Source organism: Myotis brandtii, unplaced genomic scaffold, assembly GCF_000412655.1.
Source record: "Myotis brandtii unplaced genomic scaffold, ASM41265v1 scaffold630, whole genome shotgun sequence".
NCBI classification, from domain to species: Eukaryota; Metazoa; Chordata; class Mammalia; order Chiroptera; family Vespertilionidae; genus Myotis; species Myotis brandtii.
In genome coordinates this window covers 396,741-420,849 of record NW_005370412.1, presented here as the reverse complement: position 1 = coordinate 420,849, position 24,109 = coordinate 396,741, and the positions used below count along the sequence as shown (strand labels likewise).

The 24,109-nt window shown below is 47.0% G+C and overlaps 2 protein-coding genes across 2 annotated transcripts in view; one reads left to right on the top strand and one right to left on the bottom strand.

The window, feature by feature from the left end:
* The window catches only part of RGSL1 (regulator of G-protein signaling like 1), a 76,150-nt gene extending 63,868 nt beyond the window's left edge, over positions 1–12,282 (top strand). The window contains exons 18-24 of the mRNA XM_014528357.1: positions 2,207–2,345; positions 2,551–2,675; positions 5,295–5,404; positions 7,042–7,134; positions 8,129–8,198; positions 9,050–9,218; positions 11,928–12,282. Coding sequence (XP_014383843.1) covers positions 2,207–2,345; positions 2,551–2,675; positions 5,295–5,404; positions 7,042–7,134; positions 8,129–8,198; positions 9,050–9,086 — 574 coding nt within the window. The 3' untranslated portion in view covers positions 9,087–9,218; positions 11,928–12,282. The remainder of the gene's footprint in view (positions 1–2,206; positions 2,346–2,550; positions 2,676–5,294; positions 5,405–7,041; positions 7,135–8,128; positions 8,199–9,049; positions 9,219–11,927) is intronic.
* A 2,417-nt stretch (positions 12,283–14,699) lies between these two features.
* Positions 14,700–24,103, bottom strand: RNASEL (ribonuclease L (2',5'-oligoisoadenylate synthetase-dependent)). Its single transcript, XM_005880268.2, has 6 exons — positions 22,950–24,103; positions 21,208–21,293; positions 19,674–19,879; positions 19,001–19,139; positions 16,447–16,583; positions 14,700–15,352 (listed from the first exon to the last, which is right to left on the bottom strand). Exons 1-6 carry the CDS (start codon positions 24,037–24,039, stop codon positions 15,172–15,174), a joined length of 1,839 nt encoding a protein of 612 aa, XP_005880330.2. The 5' UTR covers positions 24,040–24,103; the 3' UTR covers positions 14,700–15,171.
* Positions 24,104–24,109: the final 6 nt, after the last annotated feature.

The following is a 24,109-nucleotide window of genomic DNA, read 5'->3' as shown; positions in this document are numbered from 1 at the left end:
AAGGCAGCTGATTGATGTTTCTCTCTCATCGATGTTTCTGACTCTCTACTCCTCTCCCTTCCTCTCTGTAAAAAATCAATAAAATATATTTAAAAAAAATAAATAAAGTGGAGCAAGAACTTAAAGGTTACTGCAAAGCAACTTAAGCCTTCCAGATTTTTATACTTATCTTTTAAATGTTTGTAATCCCCTTGCTATACCTAACTCCATAGCAATTTTTTAAAAAGCAACTCGACCTTTATTGGAATATTCCAAAGCATTCCAATCTGTTTTCACAGAAACAACAAATACCTTTATTTTCACATTTCTATTTTCTTAATTTTCATAAATTATGAATTATAGTAACAAGTACAACAGGCAAAAATATTTGGGAAGAAGTACAAAGAACTTTCAGTAAATGCCTGTCTTAGCTAGTGGGGACAGTGTGAGCTTGTACAAGGAAGGTACCAGCAGCGTATGGAGTCAACTTGCCGCTGTGTTTTTCGGAAGTGTGGAGCGCTGGTAACGCCGCGCATCAATTAGGGTTAAGAGCTTTTCCACTGCACTTCGGTGAGGGACCAGGCTCAGTTCCACGAACACTTATAGATTGCTTGATTATTCTTGGCTCTGGATTTGGCATTGGAAATCCAAAAAGTACAAATAAGACATGCCCACAAAGATAGGGATGGCCGGAAGGACACAAAGTTAGGAAGTGTGATGCTGTGGTAGAGTCAGGAAGTGCATTTAGACAACTGAGCCCTCAGGTGTGGTTTCATGGCAGACAAGTCACCTAACCTGAAGTTTGAAGAATGAGGAGGGGGTTAGTGAGAATTTTTTTAAAAAAATCTGTGTAAGGGAGAGGTGAGTGGGGCACAGAAAGGAATACCAGTCAGGGTGAACAGCCTCCCACTGCCTCTCCAATTCCCGCTCTGCTTTCTCACTTGTTGGCTACATAGCAATCAGAGAGCCTGTGAACAACCGTCAACCAGATTAGAGCACTCTCCTGCCCAAAATGACCCAGTGGCTTCCCATTTCCACGGGAATCAAGTCCAAACCTCCTCCCATGGCCTAAATGGCTCTATGCAAGCAGAATATACCCGCTTGCATCTCAGAGCTCATCTCCTGCCCCTCACCAACCACTTGCCCCAGGCTCCAGCTCAGAGGCTCTGCCCCACCTCTGCCCCTCCCTGCCCACCAAGCTGGCTTCACATGACTGTCTTTTTCTCATTGTTCCGTCTCAGTGCCTGCTCCCTTCCCAATTACATCATGCCCCTTTTCTGTCTTCATAGCCTCTACTGGATATTTAATTAATCACCTGTTTACCTGTGCATCTTCTTCCCTCATTGACTGTGAGCTCCTGGAAAGCCGGCCTTTGTTTATTTTATTCCCTGATAAGTCCCTGCTGAGTCCCTGCTCCTGGAACTGTGTGTGGCAGAGCATAAACCCTGAATTAAAATACTCCTTGACTGAATACATGAATGGAATGGATATGGGAAAACCTGGTGTTCTACTATTAGGAAGACTTTAAATTGTTACAATTTTAAATGGCCTGGGAGAAGTCAGCTGTGTACTTACATCAACATAAGGTGTAACTGACAAATATTTGAGGGTCACTGAAAGCATATGTTGCTAGGAGACAGAAAGTAGAGTGGTGGCTGCCAGGGGCTGGGGGAGGTGGCGAATGGGACAATGTTTAATGGGCATGGAGTTTAAGTTTGGGAAGATGAGAAAGTTCTGGAGATGATGGCGGTGAGGATCACACAACCATGTGGACGTACTTCATGCCACTGCAAAAACAGTTAAACTGGTACATTTTATGTTATGTATATCTTACAATAGTAAAAAAAAAATTAATAAAAGGAATATGTTGCTTCAGAGACTGGTGGTAATTGTGAGAGGGTCAGCACAGGAGGGGAAAGAAAGAGCAAGACAGCACTTAGCCCTCGAAGCAGTCAGAGGGCCTGATGGGTGAGGACGGGAGGATGGGATTAATAAAGGAGTTAGTGATGAAGAAATGCACTTGAGGAAGGACTTAGCATGTCATCTGACACGTGGAAGGCACTCAATTCGTGTTTGCCGATAGATGGCTTACGACTGAATGAATGAAGTCACAACCTGGCCAGGATTTGGCCCCCTCTCTTTTAGACCAAAAATAGGTGTGGGCTGGCTGCCCTAAGTCGCCACTGCTTCCCTCTTTGCTGATTTCCTACTTACTGCCTCTCTTTAGATTTAACGATTTGGTGAGTTCAGCTCATGTGCTTCAAGTCAGCTGGGCCTATAACGAGAATGACGTGATCCTAATGAAGTCCAAGATTAACATCATCCTAAAGCTCTACCTGCAGTCCGAGGTCCCTCCGAGGCTGAGGGTAAGGGGGACTTGCACTCCTCTCTGGCCTTGTCCCAAGGAGCATTTTCCCACAAAAACCCTGAAAGCTGAGTCCTGGGTCGGCTGGATATCCTTGACCTAGCAGCCCCCGGAAAAGCTTCTGCCCTCTGGGGAGGGGGCATCTTCAAGGTTGTGGGGCCCAAGAGCGGTTTTCTGCCAGTGACGGGCTCCCACTCTGCGGGTAGGTGAACATCACTGAGTCCCAGAGGGATGCCATCATCTCTGCCATTGCTGAGGGCCGCCTGGATCGGAGCATCTTCCACGGGGCCATCATATCTCTCTTCCCCGTCATTATGTACTTCTGGAAAAGGTAAAACTGTCACCCCTCCCCTCCCCAGGTCAGGGAAACACTTGACTTGCTAGTGCAGCGGTTCTCAACCTGTGGGTCGCGACCCCTTTGTGGGTCGAACGACCCTTTCACAGGGGTCGCCTAAGACCATCAGAAAACACATATATAATTACATATTGTTTTTGTGATGAATCACTATGCTTTAATTATGTTCAATTTGTAACAATGAAATTGGGGGTCACCACAACATGAGGAACTATATTAAAGGGTCGCGGCATTAGGAAGGTTGAGAACCACTGTGCTAGAGCGTCTCCTGTCTTCCCATAGCTCTCTGCTCCAGTTTCCAGATTCATGGGAACTGAGATGGTGTGTTCCCCTCCTGCTCACTACACTTCGTCCCTCACACGCTCACACTGAGCACTGAGTCAGAGGACGGGAGGCCAAGTAAGACTGGGGACCGGAACGCCTGGCTCCCAGCACTCCCTGGGTTGAATGGGGAGTAGAAAGGAATAGCAGGCTCTTAGGTTGTGTTCGGCGTGGGTTCCTCACCTAAGGGTGACATGGACCACAGCTACTTGGGAGCAGTCTGTCAAGGCTGACACGCTGTCCCCATGATCAGGGAGCCACCTGGGGGCAGTGAGCCAGGAGAGTTTGCCTCTGCTATGCCCACATCCCATAATTACCAGTAGGGGCTCAGTTGCTAGATATTTCCATTTTCTAGAGAAGCTAGAAATTCAAGTTCTTAGGTCCTATCTCCCCAGGTTAAAGTAGGAAAGGTGGCTACCAACTCAAACCTAAAACCTGGGGAGGAAGCTGGGAAGGCCAGAAATGAAACTGGAAGAAAGACAAAATCCGCAGAACAAATGTGACCAGGGCCCCCTGGTTCCTAACCTGTCACCTAAGTTCTCCCAGCTGGTTACTCACCCGGCCTGTGGTCCACCGTGGCCCCAGCGCGCACCTCCCCCGTTGTGAATGGCAGCGCCCTGGCTGATAGAGACCACAGGACAACTGGCTGAAGTGGCCCCAGACCAGGCTAGTTGGGATATTTAGATTATTATTGTGATGCCAGCTCTTAGGGGTTTCCCTCTCCCCCCCACCCCCCCTCACACACAAGTTACTTTCTTAAAATAGAAGTGTTAAGGTTGCTTACCAACCACCAACCTTCCATTTTAAATTCCTAAGATCAATTATGCAATATAAGATTGTAATAAATTTTTTTAAAAATCTAAGGTCAAGATAACCAGTTGAGCCTTCTGAGCACCAATTGTTATCTAGCACTCACGCCTAGACTTGATTCTCCGCCTGCTAACCAGGACTAAATGCAAATGGGTCCCGAAGCTTCCTGGGGGATGTTCGCTGCTCCGCTCCGTCTGGAGTCAGACTCAGCGTTTCCGCATCCCGTTAAGGAAGTACAGGGGTGCCTCGGGGAGGCTCGAGTCCTGATCCTCGGGCAGCTGGTTCTTTACCCGCTTTCCTATATATTTATGAAGATTTTTATATCATACAACTGTGTCCACATCTGTTATCTCAGGTGAACCTCTCACAACCCCGTGAGCTGGATGATGCAAAGTATTATTGTCTCTATTTTATAGATGAGGGAACTGAGGTTCAGAGTGGTTCAGGGCCTTGGTAAGTGGTACCACTTGGTAAGTGGGTTAAAAACCAGGAATCTTGGTCTCTCAAGCACCATAAAGAATGCATCCTTGGCCCAGCCACTGGGGCTCAGTTGGTTGAGGGTTGACCTATGAACCAGGAGGTCACGGTTCAATTCTGGTCAGGGCACATACCCAGTTGCGGGCTCAAACCTCAGCATGGGGCGTGCAGGAAGCAGCCAATCAAGCATTCTCTCTCATCATCGATGTTTATCTCTCTCTCCCTCTTCCTTCCTCTGAGAAATCAAGAAAATAATATTTTTTTAAAAGAATGCATCCTTGGCGTATTGGGAGGTCCATGACTGGAGGGAGACCCAGTTTAGCAAGTGGAATGGGAGAAACCCACTGTGATTGGGTGGAATGTGCCTTGGGGAGGAGGAAGGAGGGCAGCAGTCAAGACCACCAGAGCCAAAGCAGGATAGAAAAGAAAGCCAAGACACCTCCAAGGGCTCCACTCTCCGGACAGGCTGGGGAGAGCCAGGGCTCAGGGCCAAGGGGGGAGAGCTGGGGAGCGTTGTGAGGGCTTCCAGGGAGCGGCCGTTCTCAGGTTGTAGTGCGTGTGCGAGTCTGAGCTCCTGAGAGGAGCCAGGCTTTCCTCCAGGGCAGGACTGTGGGAATGAGGTGAGGGGGTCCAGGTCCTCAGTAAGGGACAGGATGCCAACTAGGGGTCGTTCATCGGGACCTGAGGGAGGCCAGCCAGATGCTCTGGCTGCACCAGGTGGAGTTAGATGGGATCTGAGAGTCTGATGTTCAGGGGAGCACACCAGGGTGGGGTACACCAGGGTGGGGAACAGCAAGTCCTTTATAGACTCCATTCACTGGAGGTTCCAGAAGGAAGTCCCAGCATCCTGCCTGTCCTGGCCCCGCGCTGAGCCGGTAGCACACGGTTTTTTTCCATGAAGACTGGCTCTGGCCGGGTCCCCTGTGCTCAGTGTCACAGTCCCCTGGGAGGTTTTCTCCCTGTGACCAGAAGCCATTCTTCTCACAGGTTTTGTTCCTGGAAGGTAACCCGCTCTTACTTCCAGAAGAAGGAGAGGAAGAGCAGGGACTCAAAAACGCCTTCTAAGTCTGTGGCCAAGTACTCTATTTGGAGTGGAGGTAAGCCCCGCCAGGACCCACAGCCCCATTCGCTAGCAAACAGGAATCATGAAGGGAAGGCGAGGGCTGGGAGGACCAATGGTGAGACCTCACAGAGGGTGTTTGCTGGTGGGATGGGCATCTCATTACTGGGCCCACAGAGAAGCATTCAAGTATATATTATCTGTGGCGATCAGTGCTGGCAGAAAGGTCCCCAACCCACCCCATGGGCGGCTCCCCGGCATTACCTCCCAGGGTGCCTCTGGGCACGTGGTTCACAGCCTCCGTGGTGGGGACATGGAGCTCCATAAACGGTTATAGTGTTAAGTGAGAAAATGGAGATGTGGATGTAGAGTATGATTTTATTGTGGTGAGTATATATATATGCATATAGATCTTTATGCATATGTATGATTTTTATGAAAACTTGGGGAACAACTTAGAAATAGTGTGTTAATAAGAGTATCTCTGGGTGATGTGATTTTGAGAGATTTACATATTATTGCTATATTGTTAATCATATATTCATATAGTATTTATGTTATGTTATTCATATATTTATAGGTGAATGTGTTTGAAGACACACATATACATGTTTTCTTTACACAGAGCAGTTTAGCTCAGTCCCTTTCCCAATACGTGCGCTGAGATCAGTACTTGAGCGAAGGGGAATTTTAGAGAGAGGGAGGAGGGTGCACAGGGCAGTGCCTGGAGAGGGCAGGCAGGGTTGGGTGGAAAGTTCTGGGAACCAAAGTTCTGTGCACCTGGGGACAGTACCAGCTGCAGAACAACATGTGGGGATAGGACAGGAGTTTTAAAAACAGCAGCCGGCCCTCCCAGGATGGAGCTGGGCCCGCTGTTTCAGCTCCTACCTGCCGATGCTCGTGTTCCTTTCCCCAGATGCTCACTCCTGCCCCGACCCCAGAGCCCACACACAAATGTGCCACCCCTTTCTTTGGGGCCCTGGAGACTTAAATCCATCTCTGGGGAACAACTCTGGCTACAGAGCCCTGGTCCTGCCCCACGGACCCCTGGAGAGGTGCCCTCACCTCAGGAGGAAACAAATTACCTACCTCCCTGGCTGCAGCCACCCTGTGGTCCAGGAGCCCGGTGCCTCCTCCTGGTCTCTGCCCTGTGGAATGCCACATCCGCAGACAGCAATCGGCTATCTTTTCAGTGTGTGGGCGACATGTTCTTGCAGGTGCAAGGGCTTATATAGGATGAGAGTGGGGGTAGGGAGAGAGGAGGCGACAGCAAAAGGAAAAGGAGAGGGAGGTGGGCAGGCAGGGTGGGCAAATGATGCTCACTCCGAGGACATAGGAAATGCGCTCCACAGAAGTAAATCCCTACATCTTTTCTGATGTCAGAAGTCGGAAGAGGGTCGGCAGGACGCCCTGCATTAAGGGGTCAGGCCACTTGGGTTCTAGGCCCGGAAACTCATCCTGTATGAGCTGAGGCATTTTGAGACTCTCACTTCCCCTCTTGAGGCCTCGGACCCCTGATCTAAGATACAGACGTTTGGACTTAGAAAATGTTCTATCGCTAGCATCCTGTAATCCCAGGAGTGTTAAACAGGAGCTTTCTTGCTTACTTGGAATGGTTTCTTTTGTTGGGTATTGCTATAAAGGCTTTTAATGCTCCCCCTCTTGCCTCCCCAGGAGAACACGCCATCTTAAGATTCTCCTTGCTCAGAGGTATCGAGTGGTTGCGGCCTCAGCAGCGAGATGCAATAGCAAGTTCAGTCCAGAATTGTGAGTTGGAGTTGGAACCCCATGGATATCAAAAGCCCACTCAATGAGAGGGTGACCCTAAGGCCAGCTTGGCCCATCTCCTTATTGGCCAGGAGGAGACTGAGGTCCCCAAATTATGAAATGACTTGCTCAGGTTCACACAGCTTGTGAGTGGCAGGGATGGAGTGAGAAGCGGGTCTCCTGACTATCCTTCCAGGGCCCCGTGCCAGCTCTCATTAGAATAATCATATCTTTTATAGCCCTTTAAAGGCAGTAGCTGAAGCTTCTCGATATTTCTGCTGGCTCCTCTGCCCATTTCCAGGCATGCTGTGTCATCTTCATTAAGAAACAATGATGATGTCCCACTTGCTACTTTCCCCTCCCTGAGAGCACCTGCTGCTTCAATGGAACTTCAGTCCATACCGCCTGCTTCCTGGAGGCTTCTGCTACTGATCCCCTTATCTCTGTAATGGGCACTCGGGTCCTAGACTCCCATCTTGGGTCCATGTCATATCCTTTCCCTTTCCCATCTCCAGCCGTTCAGAGTCAATCCCACAAAAACTGCCTTGGTTCCCACATGGTCTTTCCCAACAAACCTTTCCTTTCTGCCCATCGGCAGCTTCTCTTTCCATGTTGGAGATTGTGCTTCTCGGAAATGTCCCCTCATTGCTTAGTGGGGAAGTGATTATGGAACACTGCCCAGGAGCCATAGGGCCCAAACTGCCCTAAAGTTTGGTGTTTCTAGAGCTTATCTGGCCTCAGCTCCTTATTTTACTTCCCCGTGTCAGTGAGGTTGAGCTCATGATCTGTGCACCCAGATGAAATGTCTCCTAGGACAAAAAAATAATAATACTGTAGCACCCAACCCAGGTCTCCTGACTGTCCCTGGAGCGTTGCTGCTTCATCACTTCCCCAACTCCTTCTCTGGTCCTGGGATGCCTCCCTGGCTGGCTGGCCTCCAGGGAGGGCCTGTGCCCTGAGTTCTGATGCAGTTTTTCTCTGCATTTGTCTTTAGCTTCATCGACGAGCAACCTGACCCAGACAGGACATACCGTCTCCTCCATGCAGCTGTTTCCTGTCTTAGGGTAGGCACCAGCTGGAAGTCCTCTTCTTCGGTGCTGAGCTTCTCTGTCCAAGTGCACCATGGGAAACGGGGGAGAAACTTCCCAGAGACCTAGCTCCACCTCCTGACACTCCTTGGCATATAGAACCAAGAAGTTGAGCTTGCTGCTTCCAGAGAGGCCTGGGGTGTCCTCACCCACCTCCATTAGGACAGGCCCTCGAGGAAGTTGAAGCCTTGACCCAGCTTCCAGTAGAACACCATTGCTGGAGGAAGAGCAACCCAAGTGGTCTTTTATTAGCTTCCCCAATATACCAGTGCTCCGGGATAAGGACCTAAGATGGGAAAGAAAGAGGAGCTGTTCTGCTTGGCAGGAGATTGGCGATAGGAGCAGAAAGGATTTGAGCCTGTCACAATCTGATTCATCCTCGATTCTGTAAGAGCATCAACGTGGGGCTGATATTAAAATAAGGCTCTGAGAGAATCCCCAGGGGGTCATAGAAACCAGTGCCAAAGAACTGCTTGAAAGTCAAGGTTACAGACAGCAGGCTCTCTGAATGGCGGGCGGGCCTTGCCTCCTCACCAGCCATTCCACCTTCTCAGACCTGCTGCAAGGCCAATGGGGCTTGGAGCTCCCCAGGTATCATTGGCCAGTGCTGGTGCCTGGAAGACAAGCCAGGTACTTGGGAGCTCTTTGCTCAGAAAGGCATTGCCTGTCTTCAGAGGTTACAAGCCCTTGGGGAGGATGGGGAGAATAAGAACGGGATGGGCCCTCTCCTGAAGGCAAAGGGTTTTGGTTTAGGCTGTTGCCATAGCAGAGAGTGCTAACACCTTATCGCCATTGCGCTAACCAGCCATTCTTCTCTCTTCCTTCAGAAAAAAACCATCTGGCATCAAAAAGGAGAAGAAATAATCTAGTCGGGCCCCCCAACAGAGACGCATCATCTCTCAGAAGCTTCCTGACACTGACAGAACCTTTTCTGGTCAGAAAAGAAATGCCCGGGCACCCTCTGCCCTGGAAAGATCCGTGGGGTGACGTCAGTGGGTAAGATATGGGCAGAGCACGTGAGCAGAAGCACCTCTGCCTCCTCTGATCCTGGGGGGCCTGGCAGAGACGGTCTTTCCCCCACGGACGTGTGACGGAACAGCCTACTCTTGGGGTCAGGAGACCGGGGTTTTAGTCTCGCTCTGCAGCCGCATGGCCTGGAGAATCCCTGACTCCAGGTTGCTTAAGAATCCTGAGACAAGTGTGTGGAGATGGCACGAAGCACCCCAGGAAGCAAGGTGCTGTTTTATTAGACAGATGGGGGTCTTTGAATGCTAGGATCTCCCATTTGGACAGTGACTCCCGTCCACTGTCTCAGCAAATCCTCAGAACCCTGTGGGTAACCATGTCAGAAACCATTCATTTTTAAACAGCTGGAGAAACCGGCCCACACAGGAGGTAAGTGACTTTCTCCCAACATCACGAGGCAGTGAATGCAGAGTCTGGACTAGAGCACCCACTGCTGCTTCTCACTCCGTGCTCACCATGGATGCAACTTCCCATGCACAAAAGGGATCGTTCTTCCCTGGAGGTCTGTTCATTTGCCAATTGATAGGTAAAGAGACTCTTTGGGTAAATGTTGGCCTAACGGCCTAACTTATGATCATAGTTTAGAGTGACGAGGCCCATGTTCTGCTGTTTGAAGACAATCAGGAGGAAGACGATAGCATGCTGTGAAGGGCTTACCACCAGAGGCCAAAGAGAGGTTGGCGTGTTGACTCCCTGGGTTGCAAGACAAGGAGAGACTAGAACGTTAATTGGGGAATCCGTTTGGGCTTCCAGCCAACATTTCCTGCCAGGCTGATGTCCTTTAGCTCCTAGACTTTTCCCAAGGATGAAAGATGTTGCAGTGTTGACACAGGGCTCACAGGGAGAGACTGTAAGAGCGTGTGGGTGAGGCTGTGATTGATGGTGACAGGTCAGGAAGACCAGAGGCGGACAGGACTGGAGGCCTCACGACACTTAGCAGGACCACCCTGAATAGAAAGACATTCTGCTCTTGGAGCCCGGCTGATTGCTTCCTTTGGTTTCTTACACCATCTCCCCTCAGCGATCCCAGGTCTAGTATGTTCTAACACCAGATTTAGGCTAGATCACAGAACCAGTCACCTCTAAAATGCGGACGGGTAATACACATGAGAAAAGCAACCCGTGAGAGAGAACAGAGTGGTAGAGACTGGCAAACTGGAGAACCTATCTCAGAGGGGACAGTGACAGCTCCAGCCAGCCAGCCAAGCCACAGTTGCCAGAGCTGCTTACTTAGAAAGAAAAAGGAAGGGAGGAAGGGAGAAAGGGAAGAAGGGGCGGAGGAAGGTAGGGAGGGAGGTGAAAGAAGGAAGGAAAAGAAAAGAAAGGGGGGAGGAGGAAAGGATGGAGGGGGAGAATGAAAAGGGGAAAAGAAAGAACGAGAAAGTTTAAAATTTTGTAATATTAAGCAGGTTCAACAAAACTTGCAACCTTTGCTTTAAGCTTTTTCTTCCCCCTTGAAATTATATTTAGGTCCTAAGTCTACCTTAGGAAAATATGGGAGGGGAAGAAGAGAATCCCAATAATAGACCCATAGGAGCCACAGGCATCTACAGAACAGGCCATGGACAGAGGCAAGGAAGCTGGCCTACTCTGGGCCCTATATTCGTTTTCTGTTGCTGCCACAAACAATTGCCCAAATCTTAGTGGCTTAAAACAACACAAATGGACTATCTTATAGTTCTGCAGGTCAGAAGTCTAACCTGGGATGCATGGGGATAATGTCAAGGTCATTGGCAGGACTACATTCCTTTTAGGGGGCTCTAGGGGTGGTTCCCTTTCCTTACTCATTCAGGTTATTGGCAGAATTTGGCCTTTACAGTTATAGTGCTGAGGTCTGGTTTCCTTACTGGCCTTTCTTGGCCTGTTTGCAAAAGCCTCAACTCCTTAGTGGCATATATAAGACCATTGACAATGTGGTCCAGTCTAGGTTTCCAGATTCATCTTTTATCTCGCCCACTCATGCATTCCATCCTCCGAATGCCCTGCCCTTTCTTCTCCGCCTGGTGAGAAGGGACATCACAGCGGTGACACCTCCTAGTTGTCTCCTCTCTCCTCTCATCATCTCCTCTTTGTCTCTACAACGTATTTTTCCCCTCTTTGGAGACACCCGTTTGTGCATGTGCATCACCTACTAGACCAGTGGTTCTCAACCTTCTGGCCCTTTAAATATAGTTCCTCATGTTGTGACCCAACCATAAAATTATTTTCGTTGCTACTTCATAACTTCAATGTTGCTACTGTTATGAATCATAATGTAAATATCTGATATGCAGGATGGTCTTAGGCGACCCCTGTGAAAGGGTCGTTCGCCCGCCAAAGGGGTCACGACCCACAGGTTGAGAACCGCTGTACTAGCCTATAGACTTTGTAGGGCTGAGACCACGTCCTATTTTTCTTTGTACCTCCAACACCTACCACAGTGACATGCAGATGAGAGTCGCCCCATGAATACACAGTGAAGGCATGAGTAAATGAACTGTGCTAGATGCCGGGGGTGTAGTGGAGAAAACAGAATTTGCAATGTATACCTGCACTGACCTTACCATCAGTTATGCTGGCTTCACAGTCATTAGACAGTGTAGTTTGCCAGACAATCAAATCAACAATCAAAGACAGCTGTGACTAGCCCAAGAAAGAAGAAATACCAAATTGTCCTTATGCAATTTGTTTTTGTTCCAGTCATTCTGGATGCTTGAAGAACTTTCTGGTTTTTCAGGAAGCTCATACGACCCATTCAGACCAAAGAGTGACAGAGGTAAAGGAAAACAAAACCAGAGAGACTGAGCGAGACCTGCCTTCCACCTTCAGGAGCCTTTTCAGTTTCGTGTGTCAGGGAGTGACACGAGATCGCCCCTCTTTCTACCGAAGTATGAAAAGACGTCTGTCCCTCATTTTGAGTGCCTCCAACTGATCCAAGTGTCACCCCAGAGGCGGGGGCAGCTTGTGTGCAGCTCGGGGTGCTCGTCCCCACCCCCACACCTCAACCGGGGCTGCAGATCATTAATCAGAATAAAGCATGTCCACATTCACAGTCCGGGGGCCTCCTGTCCTCTTCTTTAAGAGAAGGGCACAAGCAACAGTACACAATTTCTTGGGATCCACGGGTCATTTTCAGTTTAAGAGATCAGCAGAAACATTTACTTCCCATCCTGGATCAAGACCAAGGGCCAGTTGGTCTCATTCAGAGACATTGTCACATGGGCCCTCTCCTGACCCACAGAGTGCAGGCCAGGAGGCCCTGCTGCCTTTCCTTCGGAGCCAAGTTTTCCATGAGGCAGATTGGTGTGCAAGCCCATCTTTAATCCTTAGTAATTTGGTGGTCATCAGTGAATGACTGAACCTCCCTGAGTCCTATCACCCTTGTGTGTGAAATGGAGATGAGAATATCTACCGCATCGGGTTGTTTGGAGACTAATGAGATAACATAGGCCACGTGCATGGCATGGGACCAGGGACATTAGTGGCTGCTCTTCTTTCCACCTCTTCTCTAAACCTTCCCAGAGCATGAAGAAAGCACTAGACCAGTAGGGGTATAGTTGAACAGTTAATTTCTGGGGAAATTCTGAACGCATTTCCTCCAACAAGATACATGATTCATGGGGGTTGAGTGGCCAGGATACCCACAAATCTGTTTAATTCCTGATGTGTATGTAGGCGGAGTCGTATATTTAAGATTAATGGGAGGTAAATATATTTCCTCCTATGCCATTACATGCACTCCCTGACCCCTAACAGATGCTTTCAAATGTTTGTGACGCCCATTGAGCACTTAGTATGCGACAGAAGAGAGAGGAATTGCAAGACTTGTTTTACAGGCGAGCTAATGGAGGTGTGGAGAGGTCAGGTTTCTTGCTTCTTGCTTGCATGGTTTCTGAGAAGTACAGTGTAATTCTTATCTGCACTCCTCTATAGGTGAGGCATTTCATTCCTCTGGCTTCTTTCATGATTTTTTCTTTATCTTTGATGTTCCACAGTGTGAGTGAGTATGATGTGGTGGTTATTCTTCTTGGTGTTCTCTAAGCTTCCTGGATCTGTGGTTTGGTGACTGGCATTAATTTGGGGAAGTGCTCAGTCATTATTGCTTCAAATATTTCTTTTTGTTCCATTCTCCTCTTCCTGGTTTTCCCAGTAATTAATCACCTTCAGAAACAGAGCTCATCAGGCCCGGATGGGTTCCCTGTTGAATTCTACCCATCAGGCTGGTTCTCTATAATCTCTTTCAGAGGATAGAAGCAGAGGTCATGCTTCTTAACTCATTCTATGTGGCTAGCATTACCCAAACACCAAACCCAGACAGATATTGTAAGAAAAGAAAACCACATTCCTTAAATGTTTTTGTTGAATTCACCAGGTGACCCATCTGGGCCTGATGATTTCTGCTTTGTAGAGTTGTTACTTATCGATTGAATTTCTCTAGCAGATATATAGGCCTATTTAGATTGTCTGTTTTCTCTTATAGGGCCTGATGATTTCTGCTTTGTAGAGTTGTTACTTATTGATTGAATTTCTTTAGCAGATATATAGGCCTATTTAGATTGTTTTCTCTTATGTGAATACTGGAAAATTGTGTCTTTCAAGAAATTGGTCCATTTCATCTGGGTTATCTAATTTGTGGCATAGAGCTGTCCATAGTATTCCTTTATTATCCTTTTAATGTCCATGGGATCTGTTCTGATGTCCCCTCTTTTATTTCTGGTATTAATAACTTGTGCGCTCTCTCTGTTTTTCTTAGTAGTTTGGCTAGAGGCTTACTGATATTATGGATCTTTTCAAAGAACCAGTTTTTGGTTTCATTGATTTTCTCTATTGACTTTCTGTTTTCAATTTCATTGATTTCTGCTCTGATTCTTATTATTTATATTTTTCTGCTTGCTTTGGATTTAATTTGTTATTTTTCTAATTTTCCATTTAGTATCATTAATAGCATACATATATATAACTCCCAATAATTATGTCATGAATATGCATCTTTAAAAACCTGAGCCAGTTTGAAAGTATCCTAGCCCCTTAAGGCCGAGTTTCTCAGCCTCAGTTCCACTGATATTTTAGGCTGGATAATTCTTTGGCGGGGGGAGGGGGCGCTCTCCTGTGCTTTGTAGGATGTTTGGCAGTATCCCTGACCTCTGTCTACTAGGTGCCAGTAACACTCCCTGTCCCCCAGCTTTGACAACAAAAACTTTTCCAGACACTACCAAATGGCCCCAGAGAGGCAAAATGGCCCTGGGTTAGTGCTACTGCCTTCGGGTCATAAAAACCTTAAGGTCATAGAACCAGTGCAGGTGGTTCTAGAAGGAATGAAAGTTTAAAAAATATCAGTGCCTTGACTTATACTGTGCTGAATGAATGAGTGAGTGAGTGAATGAATGGGCAAGCCACCTGGAGCCCCTTTGATATATTTCTTTTAGGTCTCATCCGAATGATCCCTGGGCTAGTAATTAAGTTCTAAGATGCTTAAGTGAGAGGCAACACCACCACATCCATTTATTCAATGCTCTGTACAAGTTGTATGATCTGGGACAAGTAGTTCAAACTCTTTGAGTCTCAACTTCATCAGTTCTCAAATGGGGATATTAACCCATGCTGCAAGATCTTTGGGATAATTACACGAGATAGTTGATGTAAAGCATACAGTACTAGAAGTCTAGGTACTCACTCCTTCCGTGCAATAGACAAGAGGAATTTCAGCAGGATGCCCTCTGGCTCTTGCTTCTAATCTTTACCCCCAAAAAAGCACCAGGGTAATTTGAGCATATACTTTTTTATATATATAAACATGTAGGGACTGCCTGACACATTGCCAGGAACTGACATTATCCATCCAACTCATCCCTCACAAGCAACCAGGTTGGTTAAGAGGCCCAGAGAGTTGTGATTTGCCCTGGGTCACACAGCTAATAAGGACCTCAGAAGGCTCAGTCAGCACTCAGGGCTGGCTAGCCTGCTGGCCACCATTGCCCTCATCACACTGGGGCCTGTGTGCATTGTGAATTTGGGGGAAATACTTTGCATATTCTGTGTTCTGTAGTCTCTTATAGATGTAGATGATCAGATCGGGGAATTTCTCCTGAAAATACCGGGAAGGGTCTTGAATTTTCAACTTCATCCTGAAATGAAATGTAAATATTTTGGCAGGCATGCTCCCAATGCTTCCCCCTTTATAGCACATGGCCTGGAGATCACTGTGCTCCCATGATCTATAATAATAAAAGCGTAATATGCTAATTAGACCAGACATCTTTCTAGATGACCTTCCAGACGAAGCCGGGGCTGTGAGGGCCGAGACAGCTACTGGGGTGGGTGGAGGCTGGGGCAGAGGCAGCCGCTGAGGCGGTGGGGGCCCAAGCCCCTTGCACGAATTTCGTGCATCGAGCCTCTAGTTTCTATAGAAGAGAGAATAAGGACTTGGGAATCTGACAGAGCAAGAGTCATCGCCTGATTCTTCAACTATCTGTGAACTTTGGCAATGTGATGTTTGTGAACCTCAGTTTTATCATCCATGAAATGGACATAATACAATTCCACAATTTTTTATCTACATTTCCAAAATCCAAAAGAGCCCTAGAAGCAGAAAGTTGTTGGTGGTTGTTGTTTTTTAATGAGTTTGCAGCTAACATTTTTGGCAGTAAACGCTGACTTAACTAACATGGGGCTACTTCCTAGATTTTTTAAATGTTACATTCACTTTACCCAGCTGCCCAGTTCACTGTGGTTCCACAAGGGAGTCACTAGCCTGGTGTTCAGTGGGACCCAGCAGAAGTTAAGGAAGATTAGCCCTAACCAGTTTGACTCAGTGGATAGAATGTTGGCCTGTGGACTGAAGGGTGCAGAGTTCAATACCGGTCAGGGGCACATGCCTGGATTGTAGGCTCAATCTCCAGTAGGGAGCGTGCAGGAGGCAGTCAATCAATGATTCTCTCTCATCATTGATGTTTCTAGCTCTCCCTCTCCCTTCTTCTCTGATAATCAATAAAAATATTTTTTTTACAAAAAAAGAAGAAAGATGGGAGCCTACTGGTCACGTCCATCATTCATTGTAAGACCCATGTAGTGGCTCTTTTCCCAACACAGGGGAGGAGTTACTTTTCTTTCATCAAAATTAACTATGCTCTTCCCATCAAATAGCAGGTATAAATTCAGAACTGGATTTTTAGATCTTCTCATTTCAAATATGACTTACAGGAATGAAAACAATACTTACCATCTATTCTTTTTTTCATTAATGTGTTCCCCCAAATTCCGGATGAACTTTAGCAAATCACCCACAGTGTCCTGATATTTTAAATGGGGTTTGTTTCTATAAAACCATTGCATGTCTTCCATAATGTCTTCGTCAATCTAAACAACAAAACATTTCACAAAAATGTGGTAGCAATGCAAAATAAATCCTGGTGACATACAAATTTGAATATGTGTCAAAATTACTACTATTAAAAAAGCAGTGGTAACAATAGTTGTGTTTGGATATGGGATTCGGTAACTAAATTTGTCTGTTTCCAAAAGAAATTAAATATATTAACACATGGTTCAGAAAATCTTTGGCCACTGTGCTAGGAGATGTGCTCATTATACTATACCATACTTTTATCCTTGTGGCCACCCTTCCAATATGATCATGGTTGTTTTGTTTGTTTGTTTTTTCTTTTGAATTATATTTCCAAAGGGGTTACATATTTCTCCTTGCCTCTAGGTGTCCCAGGGCAACTTCGGTCATAGTAATGCCTCCCTCTTTGTGCTGGCACCCTTGTAGATGGCTTCATATTTAGAAAGAGTTTGGAATAAGGGAACAAGACGCAACAACCATGAGGCCATAGGTCCCTTAGGAAGAGTGAGTGGTGCCTGGACCACGGCTAGAGAAGACCTGTTGAGACGGCCCACATGTACTATGGGTGGAGCACACGTGGGAAATGCTGAACCACGTGTATGTGGCGGGGTGGGGACGAAAGGCAGGAATATACACCGGGAAACGTGGCTCTGGACCTGAGCTGCCAAAAACTGATTGTACAACCATGAACATGGGCAAGCCACCAAAATCAACAGGAAAAAAAAAAGTCTAAAATGGAAATTAAAAGATAAGGCCTGAAGTTCATCAAAATTAAATATAAGTCAATGCAGTTTAGGGGAAACAACTAATGAATTAGGGAACAAAATAATAGGGTTCTCTTCCCAACTCTGCCAATCTCTGCCTTTCCAGTCCTGGGTATTATGGGAGCCTCAATTTCCTCAACAACTAAATGGCTGGGTGGGCCTGATGGCATCAGAGTGTTATGCAGTGAGTGGCTTTAGTGCGCAGGTTCCGTAACCAAACTGCCCAGTTTCAAATCCCGCTGTACCCCTTACTGGCTATGTGCCTTTGGAAAAATTGTCTGCCTCAGTTTGCTCACCTGCAAAATGGAGATATTTGACTCACAGAAGTCCTCACAACTGTAGCTACCATGTAGTCAGCACGACATAGTCCTTAGCTATAACTGTCATCTGCTCTGGTTCCTCACCTGCCTCAGTTTGCTCACCTGCAAAATGGAGATATTTGCCTCAGAGGTTGTTATAAGGATTAACTGTGGTGACTCACAGAAGTCCTCACAACTGTAGCTGCCATGTAGTCAGCACGACATAGTCCTTAGCTATAACTATCATCTGCTCTGGTTCCTCATTTCTCTGTTTCTACAAGTTTAAGTCTCAGCTGAAGTTTTATAGATATTCATTTGGCAAAGAGTCATGGCACACCCACTTCATGCCAGGAATAGAATAACAGACAAGATAACGGATGGTCTCTGCCCTCATGGAGCTTATAGGATAGCAGGAAAAATGAACAATAAGCTGGCATTTATGAGTGTGATGTGTAATCTAGAGTCAAGTGAGGGAAGGAAAGCGAAATGAGACCCAGAAACAAAGAGGTGTGGGAGAAGCAGAGTCCTAGATTGACCTAAGATAGGGAAGCTGCTGGTCTCAGTCAAAGACCTCCGGATTCTGGATTCTCTCATAGTGCTTTGTACCTGTCTCTGGGTGCCCAGCATGTATCATACAGCCATTGTTTCTGTGAGTCTCTCGGCCCTACCTTGGCCATGCCATACTCTCCTTTGTATACTCATGACCTCACATGGGCCTAGCACATACCTAGTACTTGTTGGATGTGTGCTAGTTAATAATAATGAAAGTTCTGATAGTACTGACTAGATCAAGATGGTGATTTATTTTGATGTTCCACTATATTTAGTTCAAGTTAGGTGGACCTTTTCTTGAAGAGGAGGAATTTGAAAGATCATCTCCTCTTCATAGTCTGCTTTCTCGGGCAGAATGTAGGTGTGTTGCGTGGATCCTCAGAGCTGGGCTGTTCACAGGCAGCAGAGGCCCTGGACTGAAAGGCCTCATGGTGGAGCACTTCCTCTGGATTAAGCCCTATCTAGTCAGCTGCTCTTGTTACCATGGCAATAGGATCATTAGCCAGGCCCTTCTCAGAAAATAAGTCTTGAGGGAGAGAGCCACAGAAAAGGCAAAGGCTCATGGCTGGGACAAGACTATCCTAAGGAGGAGCCTAGATGGGAGTCTGTCAGGAGGGCTTGGCCTCTACAAGGGGTGGGATGGCCAGAGACCCAAAAGGTAGAGGGGACTAGGATGGGGAGGAAAAAAAGGGAAATCCTTTCTTTCACTTCTTGGTTGGTCCAGGCCAACAGTATATAAAAAAGAAAAACTATGATAAAACATTACACAGCTTCTTATTCCTTAAATAACCTCCAGACTGTAGGAATTGTTCATACCTCAGAGGTCCACTTATCAAAACTTCTGGAAGGTTCAGATGGTCCAGGTTGCAGTAGTTGGAGGATACTGAGTTCTTGGCTTTGTGTTTTCGTTTTGATGTCGGATTCATTTCCCACATCCCTAAGGGTCCTATAGCGGCTGAGGATGACAGAATTATCATGGTCATTCCATCCTTCCCACTCTTTCAAGAAAGACGAAACTGTTAGATTTTGGTTTTTAATAGAAGTAATAAAACTATGTCTTTAAAAATTCTGCATGATGGGAGAGACAGGCATCTCTCTGTTTCTCTCTCTCTCTCTCCCTATTCTTCAGAAGAGAGAAACAGAACCCAGAGAGATTAAGTCACCACTCCAAGGACACACAGCCAGGAAGTGCACAGGTGGATCTGCTGATTCTCAGCCGGACTCCCACCCACACTACCTCACGGTGATGATTAATTTTACATGTTAACTTGACTGATCACAGGGTGCCCAGACTAAACAGTTTTCTGGCTGTGTTTGTGAGGGTGTTTCCAGATGAGATTGGCGTTTACATCAGTGGGCTCAGTAAAGCAGATTGTCCTCTCCGGTGTTTTATGTCTTTCCTATTGGTTCTGTTTCTCTAGAGAACCCTGACTACAGCACTCACTGTCTCCATGCAGGGGCCTGTGACATACACGTAAGTTTTACTTACCTCTCCCAACTCCAGAAGAAAGGATGGCCCAGCAGGTCACTCAGAAGGCTCTCCACATTTTCCCTAGGCCTGAACAGCTGCTGAAGGAGGTCCTGAATTTCTTCATTTGGAGACAATGTAATCACTTCCTCGTTGCTTTGAGTCTTCAGTGTCTCAAAAGGGATGTCTCCCTTCCTTACCACATATAGGACCAGCCGTCCAAGGGCCTGCACCAGAACCAGCAATCAAGCCAAAGCTGCTTACGCACGATCACTCTATTTGGGTAACTTTGGAGCGTGTGGTACAGGCTAGTGGCAAATGGAAAATGGGAGGAATATCTCAAGGAGTCCACAGGCTGGTTAGGGAGAGAAGACACAGGTTGGTGCATAGAGAACTCTTCCAGGCAGTATGTAGGCCTCACAGTTCAGGTCTATAAGGAGAAAAAGAGAACCCTGGGCCAGAGTTGCCAAGACAGACTATCTGGAGAAAGAGGAATTTGAGCTGGACATCGAAGTATGGGTAAAAGTTAGATAAACATGAGGAAGAGAGAAGGTTTTAAACCAGGGGGATGCCAGGAGCTGGGAACTGGGACTTTGGGTTGGGGCTCTGTCAGTCAAGCAGGTAAAGGAGCCAGGCCAGGTCCAGCCGGATATAGTGATGGGCCCAGGGGTTAGGCCAGAACAGGGAGGAAAGGTCAAGAAGGAGGCCAACATTGGAATGCCTGCATCAGGCAAGACACCAATCAGGGAAGGAGCTGAAATCTGGAGCCACTGAACCACCAAGGCCAGACCCAGGGATGAAGAGCCCTGGTCCATTGGGGTGAAAGTTCAACACCCTGGAGACTCTCCAGGAGAGATCTGCGCTGACCCAATTGGAATCAATGGGGAACTTTGGTGTTCAGAGGCCAGGCTCTGGGAATGCCTGCATCAGGCAAGACACCAATCAGGGAAGGAGCTGAAATCTGGAGCCACTGAACCACCAAGGCCAGACCCAGGGATGAAGAGCCCTGGTCCATTGGGGTGAAAGTTCGACACCCTGGAGACTCTGCAGGAGAGATCTGCGCTGACCCAATTGGAATCAATGGGGAACTTTGGTCTTCAGAGGCCAGGCTCTGTCTCTTCTCAGAGAACCAGATATTCCAGGATCTTCACCTTTTTAACCAAACTTAGTCTCTTTCGAGCTGGGGAATCCCACCCAGGTGTTTTCAAGGGCCTTAGAATCTGGCCCTCTTTGGAGTTTGAATGGAGTGGGAAAAGAAATCTTATTTACTACTGGAATTCTGGAGCTGTTTTGGAGATACCTGCTGGAAGTAATTGGAGAAAGAAAGAGATCCAAAAAGACACAGAAAGAAGCCACAGTGACAACCAATCCACACCAGCCTAGGGAAATGCCATTGTCTGCAAGGGAGTGACAGCAGTGAGCACGGGGGGAATTCCTTGAAAGTTCTTTCCTTCCTGGTTAAAATAGGGATGTCCTCTAATTGGCCATAGAAAATAAGGTAAAGAATGAATAAGGAAGCAGAGAGATGGAAAAGTTAGCCAACTACAGAAATTACCTCTAGATCGCTCTTGACTTGCTCTGGCTCTCCAGCCCACTTGATGCTTTTATCAAAATCTGCCACACGAACAGCATTCTTGGAATCTAAGGAATAGTTTGTAGAGAGTGGTGCATTGAAAATCCTCATTCTCCATGCTGTGAGTAATTCATTTAAATAAATATGTAACCCAGTAGGCAATCCATCATCTCTAAAGAAGGCCATAATAAAACTTATTATGTTTGTTCCTCAAAACACTCATGTGCCCTGTGTCATTTGACCTATGAAGCATCTGCCAATAGCAAGTCTTATATTTTATTTTTTCCAAGCCAGGGGGTGGGGAAGGATGAGGAGACCTTTAACCAGCACCCCATTCATGCAATTCCTGGGGGTAAAGAGCAGAGATTTGTAAAGGAGCTGTTGGCAGAGTTAAGGTTACATCCTATGGCTAAACGACAACTAGCCCACAAGGCTCCAGTCCCAAGGCCACCTTAGCATACTACTCCATAACATAGCATAACAAATCTAGCCCGCTAGCCACAGCCCACAATGACACTGTCATCAGTTACCATGGATCCACCCTGTGCTTGTGATGAGTCACTGCCTCCTTGCCCTCTTCAGAGTCTTTCTTCCTTGAAGGAAGCCACTGAGTCCTCAGACAGAGGGATGCAGGGATGAGAATGGTCAGGAACAAGATGACAGGAGGGCAAGTCAGTGATTGGTCATCGAAGAGGTGGCTCCTGCTTTTTGCTTCAAGGAGTCTGAGAAGGAAGGCTGGGCAACCCCATATAGATGATGGCCAGAGCAGTTGTGTGCTTCTGAAGCCCCTTTTATTGTAAACTTAGACATCCTGTGTGGAAATCCATCAGATTATTCAACAAGTGTTTGGTGAAGGGAAAAGGCCCGTGAAAGCACAGTCTCGGCCTAGGGAGTGTAGAGTCTCAGGCTGAGGAGACAAATAATTACAGATACACATGAAATTAATTGCAGTTTTGAAAATGCTAGCCAAAAGGGCAAGATGCTCTGGAAGTGTCTTCCTAAAAAAGCTACATGGCTGGGGTGGGGAGGAGTCTTCTTTGTGAGTAGAGTCTGGGTAGGTGAGCAGAGTGGAGAAGAGAAGGAAGAGAGAACTCCAGACAGGAATTCCTGAGACAGAAAGGAACCTGGAGAATTCCACCGTGACAGAAAGAAGGCCCAGAGAGGAGGAATTAAGTCAGAAAGTGGCTTGTGATGAGGTTGAAGGGGTAGATGGGGGCAGATTATAAACCTCAGATTGTTTTCAGTTATGAGAACTTTTCTCATAAATTCCCTTCATGTGTTTAAGCCACTTGAGTGCTTGGTTGGAATCTGTTTCATGGTGTTGCATCTTGTCCTGGCATCCCCAATTTTGACCTGTTTTGCCATTAAGTTTCACAGTAACTGCCACCTTGTCTGAAGGCATACACCTTCAGGATTCTCTGACTTGAAGACTATTCTGGGAATCCAAATTTCTGGAGCTGGCTCCATCCAAGACATACCTTCATATTTGTATTTGCCAAAGGCAATATGAGGTTAGCTGGTATTCCATTAGCAGCCATGACCTCCATGCGGAGGAAGGGTTACAACTGGGAGCAGGAGAGACTGCGCTGTAATTATGACTTTGTTGCACTGACCCTCAAACTGAATAATCCACATTGACTGCAGTCCTTTCCCATCTGCAATGAAAATGCTTTCCTTTTGTCAAAAAGGACCCCACAATTTCTAAGACACCACTGGGGACTCACCTATTAAGATGTTTTGTGGCTGTAGATCCTGGTGAGTGTATCCACATGACAGGATACACTCCACGGCCTTAAATATAGATAAGAGGATGTTTCGGCTAAACTCATCTTCCTCGTTTTCCACAGCCTCCCCTCTGCGCTCGGCCAAATGCCTCTCTAGTGTCCGCTCGCAGAGGGAGGTGCACACATACAGACAGCCCTTGTGGATCTCATGCCCGTAGATTGTCACCAAGTTACTCTTCCCTCGGATGCTCTGTAGACAGGAGATTTCCCTTTGTCCACGACTGCTGTCTTCAGAGAATCGCTTCACAGCTACCTCTTGCTCGTCATAGAACCCCAGGTAGATGCCTCCTTCTGAACTGTCAGCGATTTTATACTCTTCATCCCTAAAGATCTTGAGTCTGCCGATCATAGGGCGGTATATCCTGTGGAGATGTTTCAGGGCCGGCCCCCAATGTGGGCTCTGAGGCTCCCAGTCTTCAGCTGGAGGGTGATAATCTTCTCTGGCTCCATGATGGAGAAGAAGCTTTACAAGGGAACTGTTGTAATGGCGCCTCGCTAACATAACAAGGTTCCCACAATCTGTGCTGGCTCCTTTGCCACACAGCAACTCGGCAATTTCCTTCAGATTGAGTTCGACAGCCCACAGCAGTGCTGTTTTGCCCTCCCTGTCTGTGTCATCAATCTCGATATGTTTTTGTTCCAGAAACATCTGTACCAAAGTCAAGTGCTCCTTTTCCACTGCCAGGATCAGGGGCGTCTTCCCTCCTTCTCCGCTCACATTGACATCGGCCCCATGGTGCAACAGAAGGCGAGTGATGGCCACCACATTACTGTTCTTAGGGTTTGCAAGAGCATGGATCAAAGCATTTCTGCCCATGTTGTCACGAGCTCTGACATCTGCCTCCATCTCTTCAAGAAGGATCCTCAAGACATCTACCCGTCCGTACTTAGCAGCATCCATGAGAGCGGTGGCCCCTCCTTTCTTAAGCCTCTCTTGGTCCTCCATTGTCTTTCGACCCAAATTTACTTCTGCTCCGTTCTCATACAGGAATCTTAAGGCTTCGACCTTACCATATGCAGCGGCTTCCATGAAAGCTGTAAAGCCATGAAGATCCCGCTCATTGATATCTGCACCTTTTGAAAGGAAAAGTTTGAGCAGC

What these genes read in the sequence shown, in the direction of transcription:
- RNASEL (XM_005880268.2), bottom strand. Translation starts at nt 24,039, where the DNA reads ATGGAAGCCGCTGCATATGGTAAGGTCGAAGCCTTAAGATTCCTGTAT. An exon ending in TTCTTCTGGAGTTGGGAGAG is followed by an intron (nt 19,140 to 19,673) that starts GTAAGTAAAACT and finishes TGTCATCCTCAG; the next exon opens with CCGCTATAGGACCCTTAGGG. An exon ending in TTGATAAGTGGACCTCTGAG is followed by an intron (nt 16,584 to 19,000) that starts GTATGAACAATT and finishes TTTGTTGTTTAG; the next exon opens with ATTGACGAAGACATTATGGA.